The sequence below is a fragment of the Palaemon carinicauda genome, chromosome 29 (assembly GCF_036898095.1).
Source record: "Palaemon carinicauda isolate YSFRI2023 chromosome 29, ASM3689809v2, whole genome shotgun sequence".
NCBI lineage: Eukaryota > Metazoa > Arthropoda > Malacostraca > Decapoda > Palaemonidae > Palaemon > Palaemon carinicauda.
In genome coordinates this window covers 75,845,586-75,872,670 of record NC_090753.1, presented here as the reverse complement: position 1 = coordinate 75,872,670, position 27,085 = coordinate 75,845,586, and the positions used below count along the sequence as shown (strand labels likewise).

The window sequence follows — 27,085 nt, the reverse complement described above, 5'->3', positions numbered from 1 at the left end:
TTGAAGAATCGAGGTTTGAGCTCTAAACACACTTGGCAAGAGGTGGTAATTTTCTTCACTTCTTCTATCGAGTAAGGTAGATTCCGCCCTCGGACGAAATGCATCATACGAGATATTCCTGGGTGACATAGCATTTCATGAAGTTCTCGAAGTTTATCAGAAGTAGTGGCACCACAGATGCGGGAGAGAGCATCAGCTGGTATGTTCTCTTTTCCTGGACGGTATACTATATCATAGTGAAAACATGAGAGTTCAACTCTCCACCTTGCTATTTTGTCATTCTTTATTTTACTGTTTGATTTAGAGTCAAACATAAACTTTACACTACGCTGGTCCGTGATGAGCTTGAAATGGTGTCCAATTAAGTAGTGTCTCCACTTCCTCAATGCCTCCACTATGGCATAAGCTTCCTTTTCCACTGCAGAATGTCCCTGTTCACTGCGAGTGAGAGTGCGGGAGAAGAAAGCCACTGGGCGATTATTCTGTGTCAGAGTAGCTGCTATTGCATGACCTGAGGCGTCCGTTTCCACAGTGAAAAGAGAGGTGGGATCAATGGCTGTTACCACAGCACTAGCAATGTCTTTCTTCAAGTTCCCGAGAGCTTGCAGTGCTTCACTAGATAAAGGAAAACCATTGGCTTGTGTGAGAGGGCGGATTTTCTCTGAAAAGTTTGGGATCCATCTAGAGTAATGTGCAAGCAATCCCATGGTCATGCGAAGAGAAGCTGCATCCTTTGGGGGTGAAAGATTCCACAGTGGTTGCAAGCGTTCTGGGTCGGGTTTGATTTCCCCATCCGTTACTGAATACCCAAGTAATTTAATGGTTCTGACTTTGAAGTCACACTTGCTGTGGTTTAGAGTCAGGTTGTATTCCTCAGCCACCTTCAAAAACCCTCTTAAATTCTGGTCATGCTCCTCCTCTGTCTCACCACACACAGTAACATTGTCTACATAAGCAAATGTACCACCTACTTTTTCTTTCTTAAGGATTTCGTCAAGCACACGTTGAAAAGCAGCCACTCCATTTTTCACTCCAAATGGAATGCGATTGAACTCGTAAAGTTTACCCCCAGCTTCAAATGCAGTGTACGGTCTCTCCTCTTCTCTTATTGCAACCTGATGATAAGCACTTTTCAGATCTAAGGTACTGAACACCTTGTACCGTGCAATGTTGTTCACCATCTCGTCGATATTTGGCAAGGGGTAAGCATCAAGCTCAGTGAACTTGTTTATAGTACGAGAGTAATCTACAACCATCCTCCTTTTCTGATTCTCCCCTGATGTCACCAGCACTTGAGCTCTCCAAGGAGAATTGCTGGGCCTTATTATTCCTTCCAACATCATACGCTCAATCTCCGCTTCAATGAACTTCTTGTCACTCAAGGAGTATAGTCTTGACTTATTAGCCACTGGTCTACAATCTGGCGTCAGGTTCTTGAAAAGGAAAGGAGGGGACACCTTAACAACACCTAGTGAACATATCTTCAAAGGAGGTTTCTCTCCTCCAAAATCCATTTCCAGACCAGAATGTCTCCTCAGGAAGTCATGGCCTAGAATCACATCACTACATAATCTTTGTAACACCTTGAGTTCAACACCGTGATAAGTCTCTCCTTTTAACTCCAAGTCCACACTGCACAGACCTAAGATGTTTGAGGACAGGGATTCATCAGCCATGGAGACTTTTCCATGCTCTGGAGACATAGTTAGTTTGTTTAGGTCCACTAAATTATGACGCACAAAGCTGTCCGAACTCCCAGTATCAATAAGGGCACTGACAGGGCTACCATTAAGCTTGAGAGGTGTTATAGATTTTTCAAGACACTTAGGGGAGGCCCCCACTATAGAAGCTAGCATTGCTGAAGAATATTTTGGGCTAGAAGAGCCACTCGCCTGTTTCACAGAGCGGCACACCTTAGCATAATGTCCTTGCTTCTTACATTTCAAACACACTGCGTCCTTAGCAGGACACTGAGTTCGGGGATGCCGGTTGTTCCCACAAAAAAACATCGAGCACTAGAAGTAGCAGCAGAAACAGACACACTGTTATTTTCAGCACTAAACGATTCCTCCTCTCGATTTATTGCTGACACAGCAGCATTAACAGGTTCTGCTGAAGAGTAGGAGGCTGAATGCTTCTGGGCCATTTCTAGAGTGCGGGCCTGTTCATAAGCAGTATTTAAGCTCAGTGTCAAATTCTCCAACAGACGCTGGCGTATTGCACCAGAGACCAAACCATTAATGAAGGCATCCCGAACATAACTGTCACATGCTTCCTCCGCAGTTACACTTTTGAATTGACAGTCCTTAGCAAGTAGCTTCAGTGCCTGCAGGAACTGATCCAGGGACTCACCCGAGTTTTGCCTGCGAGTGGCAAGTAGATGCCTGGCAAATATTTCATTGTTTGGTTTCACGTACAAAGATGTCAAAACCTCTTCAGCGTTCTCATAAGTCTCACACTCAGAAATGTAGTCATACACACTAGGAGCCACATAGTTAGTGAGAAGAACCAGTTTATCAAGCGTAGGGGTAGTCAGCTGCACCGCATCAACGAAGTTTGTAAATGTCCTCAGCCAGTGTGTCCACTCCTTGGCAGCCTGGGCAGAGTCAGGGTCCACATCAAACCGGGATGGGCGCAGAAGCCGTTCCATGGCGACTGAATTGATTAATTGAATAAATTGAAGTAAACCCGGTGTATCCAGAACTAAGGTTTTATTCAATTAACAATTCCACTGCAGTTGTACACTGCAAACAACAAAACAAACATTATCAGACAGTCATAAACATAAATAAACATTTGTGTTAACTAAGAAGGTACATACATTACAACACTCCTTATGAACAACAGGATAATATAAACAGGTTTATTTTTACCACAATTACCATATTGACTACTATAACTCCATCTACCAAAAGTACAACTAGAGAAATTACAAAACATAATAAACAGAGGAGCAAGACTAATAAAAGGTGTCCCACCTAGAGAAAGGATCAAACACTGGCTGCCTATTAAAGCAAGAATTGAGTTTAAAATATGTACAACAGCCCATCAAGTTATCAGAACCGGACGTCCAAAATATCAAAGAATCAAAGAGAATAGCTACATATTGTGCAACCAACAATTAAATAAATCGTATTGACACGAGAATAGGTACAGATGGTTTCAAATTATTAGAATCAAGATATATGTCTACTCTAGGTTCTAGACTATGTAGAGTTTTCAAATATATGGTCGAAGACTATACAATAAGCTCCCACTAGACATCCGGAAGAGTGATGACATTGAGGCTTTCAAGAAGAAACTGAAAACTTTCTAGTTTTCAAAGAGATTCGATCATGTAAATTTGACAATAAACGAGCAATAGGTCTACGCGGTGTGAAATGCCGAATGGCTCGTAATGCATAATACCAAGGTTCTGAAATCCATCTTGCGTAACTGCCTTCTTCGCTTATCTCTTCCGTATTTTGGAACCTCTTCTTAATTATTGAACCCTTACTCCCTATATTCGTACCGAATCTCTCTCTCTCTCTCTCTCTCTCTCTCTCTCTCTCTCTCTCTCTCTCTCTCTCTCTCTCTTCATCATTCCACCACCATGTTTCCTATTACTTATAGATGCATCTCCCAACACTTCACACACTCTCTATATAATATTCCAGCATTCTCAATAAAAATATAATTTCAGTAATCATTGAAACTGTAATTTAACTGGCTATCTTATTTTCAAAACAAATGTCAAATTCATGAAGAAAAAATCCGCTAATACGCGTACCAAGTAAAACTTCCGGGTAGATCGACTTGTATAACGTTTTTCTTGCGGATAAGTATGAAGTAATTCGTTTGGCATTGAAGGAAGTAACCACTCACATTACTTCCTAGGCTAGTTCGTGTAAAGATCCTATGTCTTATGTTACTGGGATAAAAAAATCTTTTAAAATTGATTTTTTTCATTATCATTTATAATTCATTGGGATTATTTGTACATTCATTCATTTTAGAAAGACGATTTTCAGTCATCAAATTTCTAGCGCGGCAATTTCATAGATGAGTAATTCAATATAGATACATTGAAAGAGCTTTTGTATTTTCTCAAATCTGCGTTACCTTTTCTCTCTTTTTTTTAATTTTAAGATTTTATTTATAGAAAGAAAAATAGAAATGATGAAAAATATAGTATGGTGGATAACATCGTTCGATTGACAACTCCTAAAATATAATACATTTGCATAAAGTACCGTTTCTCTAAACCTTGCTTAGTACCATATTGCATACTTATTACCACTGGAGCGCTCATCGTCCTTGGGAGAGATGATCCTGTTATATCTAAAAGAATGGTAATCTTGGTAGAGAATATAATAATCTCTTTGAGTGTTAAGGTTATCGAGGCTTTTGAAGGATGGATATCCCACACGGACCGTTCTCATACTTTTAGTCTTACCTGTTATTTAATTAACGTTAATATGTTACCTAGACTTTCAAAAATTATCTATCTATTTATAAAAGATTCATTCATGCATAATATACGAGTTTTTTTTTAATGGATTTTAAGTTTTATCATAAAATGTAGCTTTTAACCATTCATCAAGGTCATACTATCATAGATTCATAGATATGTTGTAATTAAATGTGGCCAACTTTCGCTACCTACTCATCATAAAATTCACACACACACATATATATATATATATATATATATATATATATATATATATATATATATATATATATATATATGTGTGTATGTATGTATGTATGTATGTATAAATTTTCTTGATACAAATTAGTAACCGTAACATTCTTGTCTTCTTGATAAAAATTATTCACCGCAACTGAGACTAGTTGACTATGCAAGAAATACAAATGCGAACATTGGTTATTGTAAACTGTAAAGTCCTGTTAGCTTAATCTTGATTCCCGGTTCCTAATAGCTCACTCCACAATTTAATAAGTTTGCGGACACTATCATTTTATAGATATGTGCAAGGCTTCTAAACTTATACTTATTATTGTAATTGAGATTTTTCCTTTGGTTCCTGATTCCGCTCACTCCGCAAAATAGGTTTGCGGGCACTCTATTGCCTTATAGATAGGTGCAAAGCTTCTAAGCTTATTCTTATTATTGTAATTAAGTATATTTTACCTGTACTCTATATAAATTAATGGTGAAATTCTCAATATTTCCTTTTATTCCATTCTACCTTGAAATAGAATAGGAAAACACCTTGCTATCATCAGTTTTGTTAACCTATTGTGGTCATTTTGAACTTTTTAAGTTCTCATAAATGCAACCAGATCCATGCTGTACCCAAAGGCTGTACCATAAACAACATACTTAATGAAAATCTTAATCTTTAGTTTTATCCCATTCTACCTTGAAATATGTTGGGATAATACCTAGCTATCAGTTCTGGCAACCTATTGTGGTAAGTTTGGCATTTTTAAGTTAACTTCTTTCATAAGCCTTGCCCTACTTATTATATAACATACCTACGATAATATCTTGTTCCTTTAACCAATTTAATTTTTGGCATGAAAATAGGTGTTCTGTACTATCCTTTTTTTGTGTCTGTGTGTGAAATAGATGCGGAAGGGCTATGTATCCTGTGATTATCATTTCAGACTCCGGACGCTTCTGTAATACTCTTGGCCACGAGCCAGTATTTTAGGACGAGAATGTTATTAGGACAACTATAAATGTCCCATTTTCCCTGTGACCCATTAATATATAGAAAGGATTTGGATTGGTTATAGCTAAATTCTCGGAAATAGACCATTTCTTAATTATGATTCAATGTGTTTCCTTTTAAAATATGCCGTTGACTCATCGCCTCGTGTAGAATATTTATACGAACGCCACTACCTGGAATTAGTGAGTCTGCCGTAAACGCTCACTGTCTCAAGGTCTCCCATATGAAAACTCCCTTCACGTTGTTCTCCCACTGACCTCGTCTCCTGTTTCCGTAAGTAACGCAATACAGCGTGGCCAAAGAGCATTAACCCATTTCCCGTCAGATTTAATAAAAAAAAAAAAACTCTATGTTGTGAATATAAGTATTTTATTCATTCTAAAGCACATATCTGGGCATGAGTAGCCTAAATGTTTATTAACGCTGTTGCTATAAGTTATAGATTCATGACCAATCACTTACTTTTAATCAAATTTAAGACTTCACCTTAATCCGTAGAAATATTAAACGAAGGAAAAATAATCAAAACAAATTATAGGGAATAATAAACTATAATAATGTTAAACGATTACAATTTGGTATGAATGAATGAATCAATCTTTGAACTATTACAAGAGATTGTTACATCATATCTGTAACGTAAGAAATGTGATTGCAAGCACTGGCATGTGGCCGATGACAAGTAGGCCGAGAGCTGAGCCAATTGTGTGTATATAGATGTGTATATATATATATATATATATATATATATATATATATATATATATATATATATATATATATATATACAGTATACATAGGCCTATATATATATATATATATATATATATATATATATATATATATATATATATATATATATATATATATATATATATATATATATAAAAATTTAATAAGACACCACCCGCAATATGGTGATTGAGTTTATACATACACATCCACACGCACACACACACACACACACACACACACACACATATATATATATATATATATATATATATATATATATATATATATATATATATATATATGCAAGGTTTTATATATATATATATATATATATATATATATATATATATATGTATGTATGTATGTGTGTGTGTGTGTATGTAGACACTCAATCAGCATAATGCGGGTGGTGTCTCATCATATCACCCTATATTTCTGTCTGTAAGTACCAGAAAACGTAAGTGTATGTATGTGTGTATTTATGTATACAATCTGCATATTGCGGGTGGTGTCTCATCATATCACCCTTTATTTTTGTCTGTAAGTGCCAGAAAACGTAAAAAAAAAAAAATAAGAAATAATTCAAAGAAGTGCGTGATACCAACGCAAATGAAAAAAGGTATAAATTAAACTCGCAGGTTAACGTCATATTACCTGTTGGCAACCATTCGTGTGACGTAATATCTGTATGGGCGGGAAATATAGGGAGAGGGGGTGGGAGGGAGGGGAAGGGTCTTGTACCTCGGTACTCACGAAGGTTATTTAAGGGGATCAAGGGACCGAGCAGGAAGGTGGGTTTGGGGCGGGATAGAACCAAGGGCGTCTTTCTACTGACGAACGAACGTTGAAACTCAGTCGGAACTCTCAGTATTAAACGGGATTTAGGAGACGTTGGAATTACTTGTATTCGTCTCTTGGTCCGCCTCTTTATTACGTCGAATCGACTTCCGGTTGAGTTCAGTGAGTGTCTTTTTGAGTATTTTATTTTTATTATGAATTCAATTATGACAATTGAATTATCTTTGGATAGTTTTCTGTGGAATCTGAGGTTTTTTGAATATTTATAGAATTTTAATTTTTGAACTAATTGTGATCTTATGGAATTATTCAATAAATGTTTTATGTTTATAATTTAACAACATAGGTAACTGATAATCCGTTTAATATTGTGTGTGTGTGTGTGTGTGTGTGTGTGTAAATTGCCTTACCTTGTGTAAGACACGGGCTCTTGCGTTGGTAGCCCGTAAAATTTTTATATTGAGTGATAGCTTTTATGGTAATAATATTACTGAAATCATGGTGGATATTTTAGTTTAGATATGTAAAAGTAGAAAATTCAAATCTAAATTATGTAATAGTTTGATAATTAATTAACGATGATTTATTTCTAATGGAAGAATTTTACTTTGTTGTGTTCTTATAAAATACGAATAGACTAAATATATTTTTTTTATGATAGATTTTGTATTTCGTGATAAAAGTCCATCGGAAATATAAGTATTTTTCCCAAATTTTTCTCATTTCAAAGTGAATTCTAGAGGAGACATTGTTGTTTGCACAATAATAATAATAATAATAATAATAATAATAATAATAATAATAATAATAATAATAAAGGAAGATTCGATATTAGGGTGATCGATTTAGGCTTAGTGACTTGTGAGTGATGTACGTACATGGCAGTAAGTCAACTGTGGTGTGTCGCAATCTCATCCTAAACGACTGGCTGAAAACTGAAGGGTTAATGATCTCTCATCATCATCATCATCATCTCCTCCTACGCCTATTGGCGCAAAGGGCCTCGGTTAGATTTCGCCAGTCGTCTCTATCTTGAGCTTTTAATTCAATACTTCTTCAATCATCATCTACTTTGCGCTTCATAGTCCTCAGCCATGTAGCCCTGGATCTTCCACCTCTCCTAGTGCCTTGTGGAGCCCAGTTGAAACTTTGGTGAGCTAATCTCTCTCGGGGAGTGCGAAGAGCATGTCCAAACCATCTCCATCTGCCCCTCACAAAGGAACTGTAGAAAACGATAATAGTAATGGAGTCACTGACGCTCTAAAACAAGAGAAAATGGACAAACGTCTAATGAAAGGGGATTTATGATGATCAGGAAATAGATACAGGAAGGGAATTCCAAAGCTTGACATTAGGAGGAAAGTAAAAGGCTTGTGTTAACCTACTGGAAATGTCCTTGCCTGGTGATCTGCTGAACTAGGGTTCGAGTCCTGCTCAAGCTCGATAGTTTCTTGTAGTGTCTGCTACCTAACCATCCTTGTGAGCTATGGATGAGGGGTTGAGGGAACCATATAGGTCTACTGGCTGAGCCATTAGCAGCCATTGTCTTGGCCACCCTGGTCTTAGCTTGGGTGGAGAGGGGGTCTTGGGCGCTGATCATATATGTACTGTATACAGTTAGTCTTAAGGTCTTCGACCTGCTAGAGCATTGTCACTGTCCCTTGCCTGTCATTCACGAGCGACCTTTTAAACCTCGAACTGTGTGATAAGAGGATTACCGAACTTCATTGAGTGAATGTGGGAAGAGGTGGCCTGACGTGTGTTACAACCCTTCATACGCGTTCCCTCTTGGTTGCAACAATTGAAGATAAGGGGAATCTTGAGTTTGTCCTTGTGACGGGCCGAGAGAAGGTTATGACTCAAAGGCAGGTTGAAAGCAACTGAGTAAATTTATTATAAAACACTCTCCTTTATATACAAAAGCTCAAAACAACAAGAAATTTCATGTTTGAAAAACAGACACTGTTACAGAGGAGAAAAGCAAACATGTTTAATCTGGTTCATTTTAGTGCGAGGGAAGAGCGAAGATACAAGCATAATATATACATACATACATATACCAAAGGCACTTCCCCCAATTTTGGGGGGTAGCCGACAACAACAAGAAACAAAACAAAAAGGGGACCTCTACTCTCTACATTCCTCCAGCCTAACCAGGGACTCAGCCGAGTTCAGCTGGTACTGCTAGGGTGCCACAGCCCAACCTCCCACATTTCCACCACAGATGAAGCTTCATACTGCTGAGTCCCCTACTGCTGCTACCTCCGCGGTCATCTAAGGCACCGGAGGAAGCAGCAGGGCCTACCGGAACTGCGTCACAATCGCTCGCCATTCATTCCTATTTCTAGCACGCTCTCTTGCCTCTCTCACATCTATCCTCCTATCACCCAGAGCTTTCTTCACACCATCCATCCACCCAAACCTTGGCCTTCCTCTTGTACTTCTCCCATCAACTCTTGCATTCATCACCTTCTTTAGCAGACAGCCATTTTCCATTCTCTCAACATGGCCAAACCACCTCAACACATTCATATCCACTCTAGCCGCTAACTCATTTCTTACACCCGTTCTCACCCTCACCACTTCGTTCCTAACCCTATCTACTCGAGATACACCAGCCATACTCCTCAGACACTTCATCTCAAACACATTCAATTTCTGTCTCTCCATCACTTTCATTCCCCACAACTCCGATCCATACATCACAGTTGGTACAATCACTTTCTCATATAGAACTCTCTTTACATTCATGCCCAATCCTCTATTTTTTACTACTCCCTTAACTGCCCCCAACACTTTGCAACCTTCATTCACTCTCTGACGTACATCTGCTTCCACTCCACCATTTGCTGCAACAACAGACCCCAAGTACTTAAACTGATCCACCTCCTCAAGTAACTCTCCATTCAACATGACATTCAACCTTGCACCACCTTCCCTTCTCGTACATCTCATAACCTTACTCTTACCCACATTAACTCTCAACTTCCTTCTCTCACACACCCTTCCAAATTCTGTCACTAGTCGGTCAAGCTTCTCTTCTGTGTCTGCTACCAGTACAGTATCATCCGCAAACAACAACTGATTTACCTCCCATTCATGATCATTCTCGCCTACCAGTTTTAATCCTCGTCCAAGCACTCTAGCATTCACCTCTCTCACCACTCCATCAACATACAAGTTAAACAACCACGGCGACATCACACATCCCTGTCTCAGCCCCACTCTCACCGGAAACCAATCGCTCACCTCATTTCCTATTCTAACACATGCTTTACTACCTGTGTAGAAACTTTTCACTGCTTGCAACAACCTTCCACCAACTTCATATAACCTCATCACATTCCACATTGCTTCCCTATCAACTCTATCATATGCTTTCTCCAGATCCATAAACGCAACATACACCTCCTTACCTTTTGCTAAATATTTCTCGCATATCTGCCTAACTGTAAAAATCTGATTCATACAACCCCTACCTCTTCTAAAACCACCCTGTACTTCCAAGATTGCATTCTCTGTTTTATCCTTAATCCTATTAATCAGTATTCTACCATACACTTTTCCAACTACACTCAACAAACTAATACCTCTTGAATTACAACACTCATGCACATCTCCCTTACCCTTATATAGTGGTACAATACATGCACAGACCCAATCTACTGGTACCATTGACAACACAAAACACACATTAAACAATCTCACCAACCATTCAAGTACAGTCACACCCCCTTCCTTCAACATCTCAGCTTTCACACCATCCATACCCGATGCTTTTCCTACTCTCGTTTCATCTAGTGCTCTCCTCACTTCCTCTATTGTAATCTCTCTCTCATTCTCATCTCCCATCACTGGCACCTCAACACCTGGAACCGCAATTATATCTGCCTCCCTTTCATCCTCAACATTCAGCAAACTTTCAAAATATTCCGCCCACCTTTTCCTTGCCTCCTCTCCTTTTAACAACCTTCCATTTCCATCTTTCACTGTCTCTTCAATTCTTGTGCCGGCCTTCCTTACTCTCTTCACTTCTTTCCAAAACTTCTTCTTATTCTCTTCATATGACTGACCCAGTCCCTGACCCCACCTCAGGTCAGTTGCCCTCTTTGCCTCACGTACCTTGCGCTTTACTTCCACCTTTTGCTCTCTATATTTTTCATACTTCTCTATACTATTACTCTGCAGCCATTCTTCAAAAGCCCTCTTTTTCTCTTCCACTTTTACCTTCACTCCTTCATTCCACCATTCACTGCCCTTCCTCATGCTGCCTCCAACAACCTTCTTGCCACATACATCACTTGCAATCCCAACAAAATTTTCTTTTGCTAACTTCCACTCCTCCTCTAAATTACCAGTTTCTCTTACTCTCACCTCGTCATATGCCATTTTCAACCTTTCCTGATATTTACTTTTTACCCCCGGTTTTATTAGCTCTTCAACCCTCACTAGCTCCCTTTTACATCCACCTACTCTATTCCCCCACCCTTTTGCTACAACTAATTTTCCTTCCACCAAAAAATGATCAGACATACCGTTAGCCATACCCCTAAACACGTGCACGTCTTTCAATCTTCCAAACATTCTCTTAGCTATCAACACATAATCCATTAATGCCCTTTCTACTATTCTTCCATTTGCCACTCTTACCCATGTATACTTATTTTTATCTTTCTTTTTAAAAAAGCTAGCACTTATTACCATCTCTTGTTCAACACACATATCTACCAGTCTCTCACCACTCTCATTTTCACCTGGTACGCCATATTTCCCAATGACACCTTCTACCTCTCCAGCACCCACTCTAGCATTTAAGTCACCCATAACAACTACATAATTCCTTCTACCCAGTCCTTCTACACACCTAGTTAATTCATTCCAGAACTCATTCCGCTCTTCTTCACTTTTCTCACTACCTGGCCCATACGCACTGACAAACGCCCAACATTCCCTACCCAACCTAACCCTTACCCACATTAACCTAGATGATATCTCCTTCCATTCCACTACTTTACCTGTCATCCATTCACTCAACAATAAAGCCACACCCTCTCTCGCTCTTCCCCTTTCAATCCCAGACACTCTACCAGACATTTCACCAAACATCACTTCACCCTTTCCTTTCATCTTTGTCTCACACAAGGCCAATACATCCATCCTTCTACTTCTAAACATACTTCCAATCTCACATCTTTTACTCTCTATCGTACTACATCCACGCACATTCAAACACCCCAAAACTAGAGTGCGGGGAGCAGTCACTCTCCCCCCAGCTCCATCTCTTTGTTGCTGTCTCACAGGATACTTTTACAGGAGAGGGGGTTCCCAGCCCCCTCGTCCCGTCCCTTTTAGTCGCCTCTTACGACACGCAGGGATAACGTTGGCGCTATTCTAATTGTTTTATGCCCCCGCGGCCACAGGGGGCATAATATATACACAAAATGAACTATGTACGAACGTGTGACACACAGTTGGTACATCCTTCATTCTGATTCAAGAAGTGCTATAGAAGCCCTCAAATGTTAAAGGTGTCTGGTTTCATTTCCAGTTTCATTAGAATAAATACTCACCAGAACATGAGCTGGGTAAGCCCAACTCACCACTGTGGTTCCTAAGTACAGCAGTGGCCTCCCCAGTAAACAGCTTAAACTCGCGGTCCCGGACAGGGATCGATCTGCCGCCATGTGAATGCTAGGCACACACATTACCACTGTGCTAGCCAGGAGGCATATGAATCTACTACTATTACAAATTAATAGCAAGGGATAACTATTGCAATATGCTAGATTTCCGTCCATTTTGGGGTTGTTAGTAGTGGAAAGGTGGAGGCTGCTACTAAATCAGCTGAAATCAATTGTATTTCAACTAAATACATATTTGCCCTTGTCTCTAATTTCACGGAAATGAGTGTTAATGTGTATTGGTTGAAATGATCTTGATCAGAACCCCTCTCCACTCAAAATAGGACCAGGGAAGACCAGACAATGGTTGTAGATGACTCATCAAGTAGGCTATAACCATCTATGGCTCATAAAGATGGTGAAGTTTCGTTTCTTGAACTCCCGATCCAAGAATTGAGTCAACCACAGTTCTTCTTCTTCTTCTTCTTCCAAGAAACACATTCTTGTCTGAAACAATCGAAGACTTGCAGAAAGTTACTAAAGGATTCTGTAGATTGACAAAAGAAAGTACAGCGACATAAAATAATATCAAGTTCAGAAATATTTGCGGGGTAGTAGGAAGACGAGCCTTTATAGTCCTAATAAAGCAAATCCCTTCGATGAGAATTCCAGGTCAAGAATGAACAACGAAATTGATAAACCACCGCCACCCGTCAGCATTAAAATCCCTGCGTAGCGAACGAGTGCCTCGGAAACTCGAAAGTCAGGCGGAGAAAGAATGGCTGACTTGGCACAACAATAACAAGAACAGCGAACTGAGAACTATTGCACAAGAACCACTTGCACACATGAAAGGTAACATCATATGACAGAGACTGTCCTGAAGAGCCAACTTGGATTTCTGCCACGAAGGGGTAATGTGCCAAAAACGTGAGAAACGCACATATGGTATTCGCCAAAGCTTTTTTTTTTTTCGGCCGGGTTATCAGCTAACATTATCAGTGATTTATTCTTAGGGCATTCAACTCTTTTTTTTTTTTTTTTTTTTTTTTTTTTTTTTTTTTTCATCTGGAAGATTGGGGCATGGCCGTACCCATAGACCTTATCCCTCGACCATATTTTTAAATGATAGCAAAAAAAACCAGTTTAAGAAACATTTTGACAGGGTAATGCCCTAGACACTGCTCATGATAATAATAATAATAATAATAATAATAATAATAATAATAGTAATAATAATAGTAGTAGTAGTAGTAGTAGCTTAGCTACAACCCTAACTGAATAACCAGGATGCTATAAGCCCAGGGGTTCCAACGGCGAAAATTGCCCAGTGAGAAAGACACCAAATACAATAGTGTGCCGGAGTGTAACCTTAAGCATCCAAGTTCCCTCTCCATGAAGCTAGAACCAGGGAGGGCCAGACAATGGCGGCTGATGGCTCACCAGGTAGATCCATAGGCTTCTCCAAACCCCTTCCCATCCTTAGCTCACAAGGAAGGTGATGTTACAGACAGTACTAGAAGCTTTGGAGCTTGAGTGAGTCTCGAACTCTCGTCCAAGAGGCTGCGAGGCAGGGACGTTTCTTACAGGCTACCACAAATATAATGGAAGCAGTCTAATCTGCAGTGCACAAATATTGATGCTTGCCATGGTATGTCTTTAATCACCAAAGTATTTTTAAATTCGCGTGACTGTAAACTAATGCTCATACCTCCTTCCTCACACCTGGGACAGAAGACTTGTCTATTTCTGTACCCAGAAAGTATTGTGATATATATATATATATATATATATATATATATATATATATATATATAGAGAGAGAGAGAGAGAGAGAGAGAGAGAGAGAGAGAGAGAGAGAGAGAGAGAGAGAGAGAGAGAGAGAGAGAGAGAGAAAGTCAAAAAAGGTAGGGGGGAGATGAAATTTCTATGAATTTCTTACAATTAAAGAAATAAGACAGTGTTACATGTCAAATTGAACAGAGTTTCATCATCGCCATCATCATCATCTCTTACACCTATTGACGCAAAGGGGCTCGGTTAGATTTTGCCAGTCTTTTCTATTTTGAGCTTTTAATTCTATGCTTCTCCTTTTATCATCTCACACTTCACGCTTCATAGTCCTCAGCCATATAGGCCTGGGTCATCCAACTATTCTAGTGCCTTGTAGAGTTTGGTCTTCTAGATTCGGTCAACCTAGGAAAAACATATTCCTATTGATTAGATTGTGTATGTATATGTGGAATACAATATATGAAAGCGTAAATTTCTTTTCAGGAGTTTGAATTTCAGTTCTAGATTGCATTTTGATTTATTTGGCCAAAAGTTAGTGACAAAAAACACAAAATTATTATTATTAACCTTGGGTTTTCAGTTTGGGGACTTACGGGGGTGGGGAGTGAAGGTGGCAATTTTTATTTTGTTTGTGAAGGAGTGAAGTTTAAATTTTATATTCATACATAATTTTGTTTTAATTTATTTTAATTGTTTTATTAAATCTCGTTAATCAGTTACCGCTAGAATAAACATTTTACTTGTCACCTATTTGCGCTTTTTAGGCTGAAGTATTGTTTCTAGTATCTGTGTTTATACTTTGAATTATTATATATATATATACACACACATATATATATATATATATATATATATATATATATATATATATATATATATATATATATATATATATATATATATATATATGCGGAAGAACTACAGGGAAAATGAAAATATGAAATATACGATTAAGTCCTGACTAGTTTCGTGATACTTCTTCAGAGGACTCTGAAGAAGTATCACGAAACTAGTCAGGACTTAATCGTATATTTCGTATTTTCATTTTCCCTGTGGTTCTTCTGCATCTGAGCATCACGTTTTCCTGTGATTTTTACGCATGTATATATATATATATATATATATATATATATATATATATATATATATATATATATATATATAATATAATATATATATACGATATATGCCTTCTGTTACAAAAATCCTTACCAGCTAAAAATTACTTGTGCCATCTATCCAATTAGTTTTCGGATAACCCCACTTTACGAATCCCATGTCTACCGAAAACATTGGCATCCAACAGAGACCGAAAACATTGGCATCCAACAGAGAGAGAGAGAGAGAGAGAGAGAGAGAGAGAGAGAGAGAGATATATCAGGTGCATGTCCTTGGTTTTGATAATTAGGACAAATGGGGCAGTGGGCACATACGATGCCCTACTTGCGTAGGTATGCGAATCGGGTATCGCGAAAAAAGGATTAATGGGAAATAACAGAAATAAAAAAAAGAATTAGGTCGACTTCTGTTGTGAATTTGGTTTATGAGAAAGGTGAGATGCGTGTGGAGAGAGAGAGAGAGAGAGAGAGAGAGAGAGAGAGAGAGTTGTTTAGTGACTTCTTATTTATGTTAAGTTCAATTGAAAATATAAATTTATTTTCTTAATTAACCACACTCACAAGATAGATAGATAGATAGATATATGGAATAAATAGATATACACAGTTATGATAGATAGATAGATATATAGAATAAATAGATATACCCACTTATGATAAATAGATATATAGAATAAATAGATATACCCACTTATGATAGATAGATATATAGAATAAATAGATATAACCACTTATGATAGATAGATAGATAGATATATAGAATAAATAGATATACCCACTTATGATAGATAGATAGATAGATAGAATAAATAGATATACACAGTTATGATTAGATAGATAGATATATAAAATAAATAGATATACACAGTTATGATAGATAGGTAGATATATAGAATAAATAGATATACCCACTTATGATAGATAGATAGATAGATAGAATAATTATACACACCTATGATAGATTGATAGATGACTAGCAATTGAATATAGAAGGATAGATAGAATAGCTAGTTATACACACTTAGATAGATACACATGCTTATGATAGATAGATAGATAGGATTTGAAACTAGAGAATGAATGACGGTACTATTAGGCACGAGTCTAACAGAGAGAGAGAGAGAGAGAGAGAGAGAGAGAGAGAGAGTTAGCCCTCTCTATTATTAGGTATGTTCGCCATAATGTTTTGCAACATCCCCGAAATGTTTTTTATAGCAAGGTACATATCTTAGGTTGCCAAATAATGTTCAAGGTTCGACAGACTTTGTTGTTACAAATTTGAATTCTTGTTTTGCAAATATTTTATAATAATAATTTTAAAAAAATAATAAACTTATTATCATTGTTGTTGTTATTGTTGTTTTTATCATTTTGTGAAGTTGATAACTTATAAATGGTTTGATTTGAATAGGATTGAGGAAAATATATTTATTCTCTCTCTCTCTCTCTCTCTCTCTCTCTCTCTCTCTCTCTCTCTCTCTCAAGTGAGATTAGTCCTTCAATAATTGAATACAGTCAGCTACCGAATTCAATATAAATAGGAAAAAAAGTCATGTGGGATTTTTAATAAACATACCCATGTCGTATCTGTTCTCATCCAGGTTAGGAATCGAATGCAGGTTCTTATTAAGAGAGAGAGAGAGAGAGAGAGAGAGAGAGAGAGAGAATAGTTTCATTAAAAAGTTCGTAATAGATTTTTTTAACACTTTTTTATTCTTCTACAGAAATCTCGAACGACTTCACCTGGGATTGGTCCGGATCTTTCATTTTCTGAAGAGGAAAATATTTAATTTCAATTATATTCACGAAGAAAAATAACAAGATTATTGGGTTATAAATCATTAAATAGCAAAGCACTTGCAACAACATCTTTGCAAAACACCATCGTATTTAATTGAAGAACTTAATCGAGAACTCACTTGGGGAAAAGTTTCATTTCATAGATTCGTCATCATAACATTTTAATCGAAAACACTATTATCAGTCTAATTCAAAATACTTTATTCTGTTTTCCATTTTGGTCACGCATAATACACTTTTACTGTTTCACGAAATATTTAGTAAACACAGAATTTGCCTGTGGAAAATACAGTTCCTCCATTTACTCAAAATTTGTAAACATTTGTGACGAAATTTAAATTGAAAAGTCTCTCCATTAAAACTAATAATACGAAGGAACTATATTCCAATTCATTTATATTTAGTTTCATTATATACGTGCATAAGACTAATTCATCACACTACCACATCAAGACATTTACAAACTTCAGTAACATTGAAATACAAAAATTGAAGATCAACATATTTTGAACTAAGAATCCCAAGATTTTCACGAAGAAGAAGAAGGAAAAGCTAGAAGCTACACACACGTCTATTTGTCTAAAGAGGAAAGATGCCACCAACACTGTCTTCTCTGTCTGCTGTTGCCAAAGGCGCCTACAAAGTGTTTGACAAGTAAGGAAGCAAACTAAACTTTCCGCCATGTTATTTATAAATTGGTCCCAAATTCCTGCATGAATCAGTCCAAACTGGTCCAGACAATTCATTGATTGATATCAAATTGATATAAATATTATGTCGATTCAGTCCAAGTTAATACAAACGTACAGTGAGTCAGTCCGAACTTACCATTGATTCAGTCGAACTCATTTAATAGATTACCTCTGTTGCATTTGGTCATAAGACCCGTAAACTCTTGAGAGGATAGGCCTATATTGGGCATATAGGAACTTCGTTTTTTATTAAGTACAACATTAAATTAATTTAACGGTTTGATAAATAAATACATCAATATGTCATTTACTACTCCATTTCTCCCAGTAGCTATCAAAAAAAAAAAAAAAAATACACACGAAGTTTTGAAATCTGAAATTCTTCTTCTTGCTAAAAGCAGTGCCTTAGCAATCTAACTACGCCATAAAAATGTAGCCTACATTAACCTGTCATTAACTACTTCACTTCCCTTAGTGTCTATAAAAATGTACACTTCCTTCTGATTGGGGTAAAGTGCAACATTTTAAATTCTTCTTTTTGCTAAAAGCAGTGCTTTGACCTATAGTCAATTCTTTTTAGTGAGGCAGATTTAGACTGACTCGCAGGGAGTTCCCTTTTAGCTCGGAAAAGTTTCCTGATCGCTGATTGGTTGGACAAGATTATTCTAACCATTCAGATAGCAGGAAATTTTTTCCGAGCTAAAAGGGCACCGCTGCGAGTCGGTGCAAATGCGCCTTATCAAAAGAAATTGAGTATAGCTAACAACGCAATCCTTATATTTTCCAGGTATCCTGTTACAAGAGGCATGGTGGCGTATGCCATCCTGTGGCCAGCTGGAAACCTCCTCCAGCAGACGTTGGATGGATCGCGATCAAGTCTGGATCTCCTGGAGTTGTTGCGATATGGAGTCTACGGTTCCTGTATAACAGCTCCTCTCATCCACAACTGGATAAGAGTGCTCTCGAATTTCATCCCTGGGGGTAAACTCAGACATGCCCTGGCGAAAGTGAGTTAATGTCTAAATAAATGAGTCCTTAAATGGGAAGGTTAATTCAAGGATGAAGGGGATTTTAGGTTATGTCTCAGACTCGAAACTTGATTTTCTTTCTTTTATTTACCGAAAGGAGTTTAAAAAAATACCAAATTTACCACAATAGGCTGTCAAAACTGCTACCAAATTTACCACAATAGGCTGTCAAAACTGCTACCAATGTATTATCACAAGTGATGTCAAGGTAGCATGGGAATTAAAGTAGAACTTGAGATTTTCATTGACACTATTATTTATGGTTAGAGGATTAAAACTCAATTTATAAAGCTTAGGAGCTTTCAACCCATCAATTGTTTGATAGAGTGCCCGCAAGATTATTTTCAGAGTGAGCAGTTAGGAACCATAATAAAAACCAGGATTCTATTAATAGTAACGGTCATTCAGTTAGTTATATATAATAATAGATTTATTTCTACGAATTGGCTAATTAAGAACATTCATTCGTAAATAGATTTATTATTTCACCAACATGACATTTAGTTTTACGTTGGTATTAATTCATCATCTCCCCTACGTCTATTGACGCAAAGAGCCTCGGTTAGATTTCGCCAGTCATTACTATCTTGAAGTTTTTAAATCAATACTTCTTCATTCATCGTCTACTTCGCGCTTCGTAGTCCTCAGCTATGTAGGCCTGGGTCTTCCAACTCTTCTGGTGCCTTAGTGAACCAATCTCTCAAAAATCTGTTGGATATCGTTTCATTGTCATACCACGACCCATGTACTAGTTAGCTTCCAGTAACTTCAAAATGTTTTAATTAGCTTCGTGGACAGGTTTATATACGTTTAACTGAGACCTGAGCCTTTCCTAGTTAGGAAATATATTTTTTATTGGTATCAATAGGTCATTGTTACTATAAGGTCATCTTGATAACAAACAATATTCATATCTTTACTCCTGACAAGGGCAATGTTGATCATATTTCATTTTCTTGATTTGACATACGGTTTTGCATTTGTTTTAATAGTTTATTCATGATTAAAGATAACCATATATAATTTTCCTAATTTAACATAGGCCTACGGTTTTGCATTGGTTTTAATAGTGCCTTATAAATGAAGAACTTATCTAAGGAAAATTCGAACCTTGCATCGTTTTCGTAAATGTTATAACATGGTTATGTTATAAGTATAAATCATTCATATCAGTTTTAAATTTATTTCTAGATCTTAAACAATGATTACTGTTAATATTAATATTTTCTGATTTTTCTACACACTTTCTAGATGTTAAAACATAGTTAAGGTTAAGGTTAGCATCAACGGTTTACAATCTCTTTTCTTCTTCCTTCCACTTCAGGGCTATGTCGACCAACTAGTATTCGCCCCCATCAACATATCGCAGTTTTATCTCGGCATGGCTCTCTTGGAAGGAAAACCACTGGAGGAAAACTTGAGCGAGTGGGAGAAGAAGATTTTGCCAACTTGGATGGTAAATATACCTTGTGCTTAAACTAATTTCGATATGGAGAGTTCGATTAGGCCTAGAGCTCACCTTGAGGTATAACGCTTCGTGGTAAACTATTTATTCCAAGGCCTTGAATATTTTCATGACCTATCTCAAGATATTTATATTAGCAATATGTGAGATTATTTAATCCTATGTCAAGGGATCTTAACATAAAAGAAAATTGGAAAAGTAGGCCTATATGAGCAGGAAAATAAGATGTCAAATCTTCAACCCGTCAAATTGTGTTACAAAATAATCCCATCGGATGAATTTAAAAGACTTCAAGAATCCTGTTTTTTTTTTTTTTTTTTCAGATAAGCTTGTCAATCTGGCCTATCCTCCACACCCTAAATTTCACCCTGGTGCCGGAGAAGAACCGAGTGATGGCCATATCCCTCGGGTCCTTCCTGTGGATGGTGTTCCTATCCTACATGCACCACACGCGTTCCGACGAGCTCCCGGAAAGGCTCACGACTCGGAGGATCCACTACGATTATGTGTCCGGACCCAGGGAGGCAATCGGCTCTATGGTAAACAATCAGCAAGTCCTTCCATCTCCAATAGCCAAAAACACGTGAGTTATAGAAGCATTAGTGATCGAATGACTCAGGAGTAATGTGTAGATTGTTATTGTTTCAAAGTTCAGAGTCCCGCCCAAACTTGATAGTTTCTTTATTGTCTGCAACCTTTACCATCCTTGTGAGCTAAGGATGGGGTTGTTGGAGGAGCCTATAGGTCTACCTGCTAACATCAGCAGTCATTTCCTGGCCCTCCCTGGTCCAAGCTTGGGTGGAGGGGCGGCTTTAGCGCATTGTCCTGCATGCTAGGGCAATGTCACTGTCCCTTGCCATTCATGAACGGTCTTCAAAGTCTTTAAACAACGACAAATGCAACCGTTAAAAGTCCACAGCAGGACAAAGGCCTCAGACATATCCTTAGTCATGTCTGGGTTTTGGCCATTTTCATTACCACGCTGGCCACTGCGGATTGGTGATGGTGGGAGACTTTGGTTTGATCCTCACAGCAAACCCTTTCACCACGTTAAGGTATCCCCACTCAGAAAAGGATATATATATATATATATATATATATATTGTGAAGCTTAGAATTTATAAGCTGGAAGAATAAATAGCATAAGAATTGTCATGATCATCATATTATACATTAGAATTTAAAACTTGGAGACAATGGGAACCTAATCATTATAACATTTAGAAGCTGGTAATATGATTAACAATTGAATCTTTGAACGAAACTTCATTCAGTAGTAATTATCCATGTAAGTGTATATATGCTGTGCGGGAGAGATGAATTTCGGTGAACAGTTGATCAAATTTCTGCACCTAATAGAGGCTTAAATCATGATTCGTTTGTAGTGCTTAAGAAAATCTCTCTCTCTCTCTCTCTCTCTCTCTCTCTCTCTCTCTCTCCCATACGAACATACACATACTTCAACTCGTGGGAAAATAAAGGACAACTCTCTCTCTCCTCTCTCTCCCATACGAACACACACACACACACTTCAACTCGTGGGAAAATAAAGGACAACTCTCTCTCTCTCTCTCTCTCTCTCTCTCTCTCTCATACGAACACACACACACACACACTTCAACTCGTGGGAAAATAAAGGACAACTCTCTCTCTCTCTCCCATACGAACACACACATACTTCAACTCGTGGGGAAAATAAAGGACAACTCTCTCTCTCTCTCTCTCTCTCTCTCTCTCTCTCTCTCATACGAACACACACGCACTTCAACTCGTGGGAAAATAAAGGACAACATTAAGTTTTGTATTCTCATTTCAGACCGTGGAAGTTTGCCTTCCAAACAGCTCACTGCTACCACGCCGATGTCTCCAACTCCGCTGAAACCTGCAAAGACACCAAGAGCAGGTAGCCATGCTGTAGTCTTAAATGATACAGGAAATTACTCGCCATGCTCTCGTTCACTCACCTTCATTACAGATACATTTCACTCCACAGGTCACCATATTCACAGGGCCAGAGCCGTGTATAGAATGCAGGGCTGCCATTCATACGATAATTATCGTACATGTAAGATTATTTTAGGTCCAGTACGATGTACAATACATACCTTAGGTATATACAAATGTGTGTGTTTAATTGAATAATTATACTAAAATATTTTGAAAAGTCAATCATGTAACTCCCTAATAATTATATTGAAAACTGTGTACGATAATTTTGGTTGAAAAACGACAATTTTAAGGCTCATGTACGATAATCAAGTCGAAATAATCTGGCAACCCTGATAAAATGGCTCTGATCAGGGCTACTCAGCAGAGCACTTTATTTTTATATTCCATGCGCTTTCAGCTGTAACAATAAAATCATTGGGTTTTATTCTAGGAAGTTTTCTGAGTTGATTGATAGCGTGAAAATATCTGCAATGATTAGCTTTCAAATACAATTTTCAATATCATTAAGTATTTACAGGGTAATGCTAATAAGCACAGTTACATCACAGGTCTTAAGATAATTCAAAACAGTATTCAGGCCCCATCTTTGTAGTTTCAAGTAGAAAACATTCAAAATTGTTATCCTCCTGAAATTTGATCAATCTGCTAAAAGCTAGAACAGTCTGGGATACTGTCCTTCACCGTAATCTCTTGATCCAGTCTCAGCTTATGATTTTCAGCTATCTCCCCACCCACCCAATTTTCACCAAATGTACTCTTTTCTCAGGTACCATTTCACGATTTCCTCATTATTTTTTGTAAATATATTACTGACTAGTCAGGTCTGTGAAAAGTTTATTTTATATAAGTTATACAAGTACATTCTACCATTGCATTTGCTTCCTGAAAACCAGTGTAGCTTCTAGGAAACATAAAAGTGATTTAGATTTTACCGACATAAGACTAATCATGTTCACACTGGTTTCGGAGCGGTTTTGAGCTCATTTAACAGTGAGCAAATTGATTCTAAGTATCAAATGCATATGTGTTCGATCTCCATAGTATTTAACTAAATGTAAGTAATAGGTAAGAAAAAGTTATTATTATCTTTGTTTCTTAGTGAGCCTAAGACCTATCATCGCAGGGGTTCTTGCATGGTAGCGTTCTGGGGCCTTTGTTGTTTGTAAGTCTTTGCACATGACAAACATGTTGGCCTTGACAATAAAATAGTACACCGTGCAGATGATGCTACTCTTGTTGCCTTTTATTTTATTTTCCTCTCCTCTAATGCGAAGTGAAGTAACCTATACTACCAACCAAAATTCAGATCGGATAAGCGAATGTTGCAATCAATGATGGATTATCTTAAATCTTATCAAAATCTAGAAAAATTATTGATTAGATAATCACTTATCAAGGATTTCACTTCCTTCTTGATAACACTTGATCATTCTGATTATTTGATGGAAATCAACGTTCCTGACTACAAAGCAGGGTAGTGATAACAATGCATTTGACATGGAGCACTGTGAGTACTCTTAAAAGATCTTTACAGCACTGCTTTTAACCATACCTACATCCACTGTTTAGCCCTCTACTTTACATCCGCTCTCACCTCCTTTTCCCTTGCCTCTCTGGTCATATACAGCAGGGGAACCCTACTCTTTACAGAACCTCCAGTCATTCTATCCTGTTCGTTCAAAATCATTCAACATTTCACACAGCATATTGCTCGTTTATTGTCAAATCCACATTATCGAAGCACTTTGTGAACAAGAAAGTTTCCATTTTCTTCTTGAAAGCCTTAATATCTTCAGCCTTCCGAATGTCTAGACATTCCCTAACACTAGTAAAAATTCGATTTAGAGTTTCAGTAGTGTCGTCTATATCATTTATGGAAAACTAAAATTGTTTATCATCTGCAAATAGTTTGAACTTCACTCCATGCCTTTGCAGTATTTTCGACAGACCAATAGTATAGACGCAGAATGAGATATTGGGCCCAATACCCTCCCCTGAGATACTCTGTTTATGAAAGAAAAAAAAATCACAGTGGATGCTATCTTTAAAGGCACGCTAGAAGGTAATATTTCAGAATGTTTCTAAGGATAAATGTACTGTTAATTGGCTTCTGTACGTGGATGGTGTGGAAATATCCTGTCTATTGATTTCATCCTTGATTTGCAAGGCAAGCGACGAATGTGGCTGTACAACTTTACTGATACCCTTTAATATTAGGAACATAATATATATATATATATATATATATACAGCATGTGTTTTGTTTGTATGAGAGAGAGAGAGAGAGAGAGAGAGAGAGAGAGAGAGAGAGGGGGGGGGGGGGCAGTCGATCACTACCTAGAATTAATTCTTGTGATTTCCTTAATAATAATAATAATAATAATAATAATAATAATAATAATAATAATGTTTAATGCAATAATTGCCGAAGCAACGTTTCTTCTATTTGCATAAATTATTTATATAATGAATATGGAATTTAAATGAAAGTAAAAGTTCTCTCTCTCTCTCTCTCTCTCTCTCTCTCTCTCTCTCTGCTAGATATTTGGTGAAAGGGAGTGGGAGATTTGGCCTCCCCCAATCAACATGATCGGCAAGGCATTCGTATTCTGAAAGGTAGACTGGTCCTGGTTCCTGGTTCTCCCCTATACAACTAAGTACACATCTTAAGTAGGTGTAAACATTTGTTAATTTATCCCCCTTTTACCTTTAATGTTGTTCTAATAGTATTCTAGATTCCACCTTGTGTTCTAACTTCGCTACTTAAATGAAATGCATTGCAAATAATGCGTTCTTGCGCGTGCGCGTGTCAGCCTGTATCGCAAAATGGGCCTTGTAATGTCAGCCATACCATATAAGTTCTTTAATCAGTCTTTGTTATCTTTCCTTTAATGGACCTACATATCGTTACAGCTGGAGTTTGATTACTGAAATAAGTCACAGGCGCATTGATTGAAGAGCCAATATTAGAAACACTACGTATTTCTTAACGCTGGTGAATGGCATCGTATCGAATAGAATCGGAAACCAAGTTGTCGTCGTAAACCTATAAATGAAATCGCGATATCAAATCAGATCCGATCTCCTGTGGGATTTACGATTAAAGGTCATAAACTGGTGCGTGACCTTTTTTTTCCCCTTATTGATGCATACACGAATGAAAGAGTAAATACCGAAGGCATGACATCGTACGAAGTGTCATTGATCAGGTGAGGGTGAAAGGCTAAACCTGAAGTTTCTAATAAACTGAGAAGAAGAAGAAGTCAATGGGCAGGTTGGTGCTTTGTTTACACATGATCCAAGTCTCGTAGTAGGAGTTGAGATGGGCACCTGACCTATGGATTTTCCCCATTTAATTCATCTTTGACATCTGTTAAAGGGTCAGTTCAGCTTTGACAAGAACGAAAGGTATAGTATCGTTAAGTGTCAGTCACAATGCATCTATTGATGTGATCTTATAGTTGATATACCTTTGCTAAATATGGCATCCTAAGTGATGGGTATGGCATTCGTTAGATCAGACAGAACCCACTGTTACTTTTGAGCATTTTAATTTGATTTGTGATACGAGTTTCCTGTGAGTCATGTATGTTGTAACCTCAAAACGATGGAAAGTTTGTACGGAATTAGAGAATTTGTACGGAATTCATGGATAGAATTTTACGTCGAAATTTTAAATATTTTCTGTTATTTATTCCATTTCAACATTTGCTACCAGCAATAGATATGGCTTAGGATAGGTCATGTTTCAGTTGATGTTCTGTCATTGAAGGGATTGTCATAGGGGTTTTGGGGTTACCTTAGGTTGTGTCATATCCCATTGATTTCATGGCAAATGAATAACAACGTTTGGAGCCTTTGTATATCAGCGGCCAGTTCCTCACGCATTCATTAAAAATGGACATCAACTAACCTAAACTTTCCCCCTTAACCTAACCTACAAGGCGTATCCTTACCTACTTACCTAATGGGGGAGCTAACGCCCCCTGCAACCCCCCTTACACTGTCGTATTCTAAGTTAGACATAATTATGCATACAGGAGGCCGCTATCATACATACACCCCCAAGGTTTGATGTAGTTGACTATGGCCTAGATGACATGACTGAAATTCCCGTTTTCTACGCATCTGATCAACACTTACCCCATGAAGGAAATCTTTTACAGTTTTATAATACAGTAGGTTAATTCTTAAGCAACTTTAAATATGTGCCGTAAGTAAAGAACATCAAAACCTCACAGGGAAAGATTCCCTCGTAACATAACCAAGGATACCATGTCCTTATTCACTGTCCCCTGCCACTAACTTAAATTGACTTTTTATGCTATGCCCTTATCCTTTGAACATCTTAGTAAAGTTTTACCCAATCCCTGGGCTTTAACTGAGCCTAGGGTATCTTG

At 37.6% G+C, this 27,085-nt stretch overlaps 2 protein-coding genes across 6 annotated transcripts in view; both read left to right on the top strand.

Annotated features, from left to right (window-relative positions):
• The first annotated feature begins 7,218 nt into the window (after positions 1–7,218).
• LOC137622830 (PXMP2/4 family protein 4-like) lies at positions 7,219–23,917 on the top strand. Its single transcript, XM_068353410.1, has 6 exons — positions 7,219–7,379; positions 17,475–18,204; positions 19,030–19,249; positions 20,595–20,726; positions 21,059–21,318; positions 22,552–23,917. Exons 2-6 carry the CDS (start codon positions 18,143–18,145, stop codon positions 22,640–22,642), a joined length of 765 nt encoding a protein of 254 aa, XP_068209511.1. The 5' UTR covers positions 7,219–7,379; positions 17,475–18,142; the 3' UTR covers positions 22,643–23,917.
• A 200-nt stretch (positions 23,918–24,117) lies between these two features.
• LOC137622262 (uncharacterized) overlaps positions 24,118–27,085 on the top strand; it is a 30,606-nt gene continuing 27,638 nt past the window's right edge. The window contains exon 1 of one of the 5 annotated variants that reach the window (XM_068352789.1): positions 24,118–24,192. The gene's annotated coding sequence lies outside the window, so the exon portion shown is untranslated. Of the gene's footprint in view, positions 24,193–25,753; positions 26,094–27,085 lie in introns of those variants that run through there. The other 4 variants (XM_068352785.1, XM_068352788.1, XM_068352787.1 and 1 more) reach the window with 4 other exon arrangements.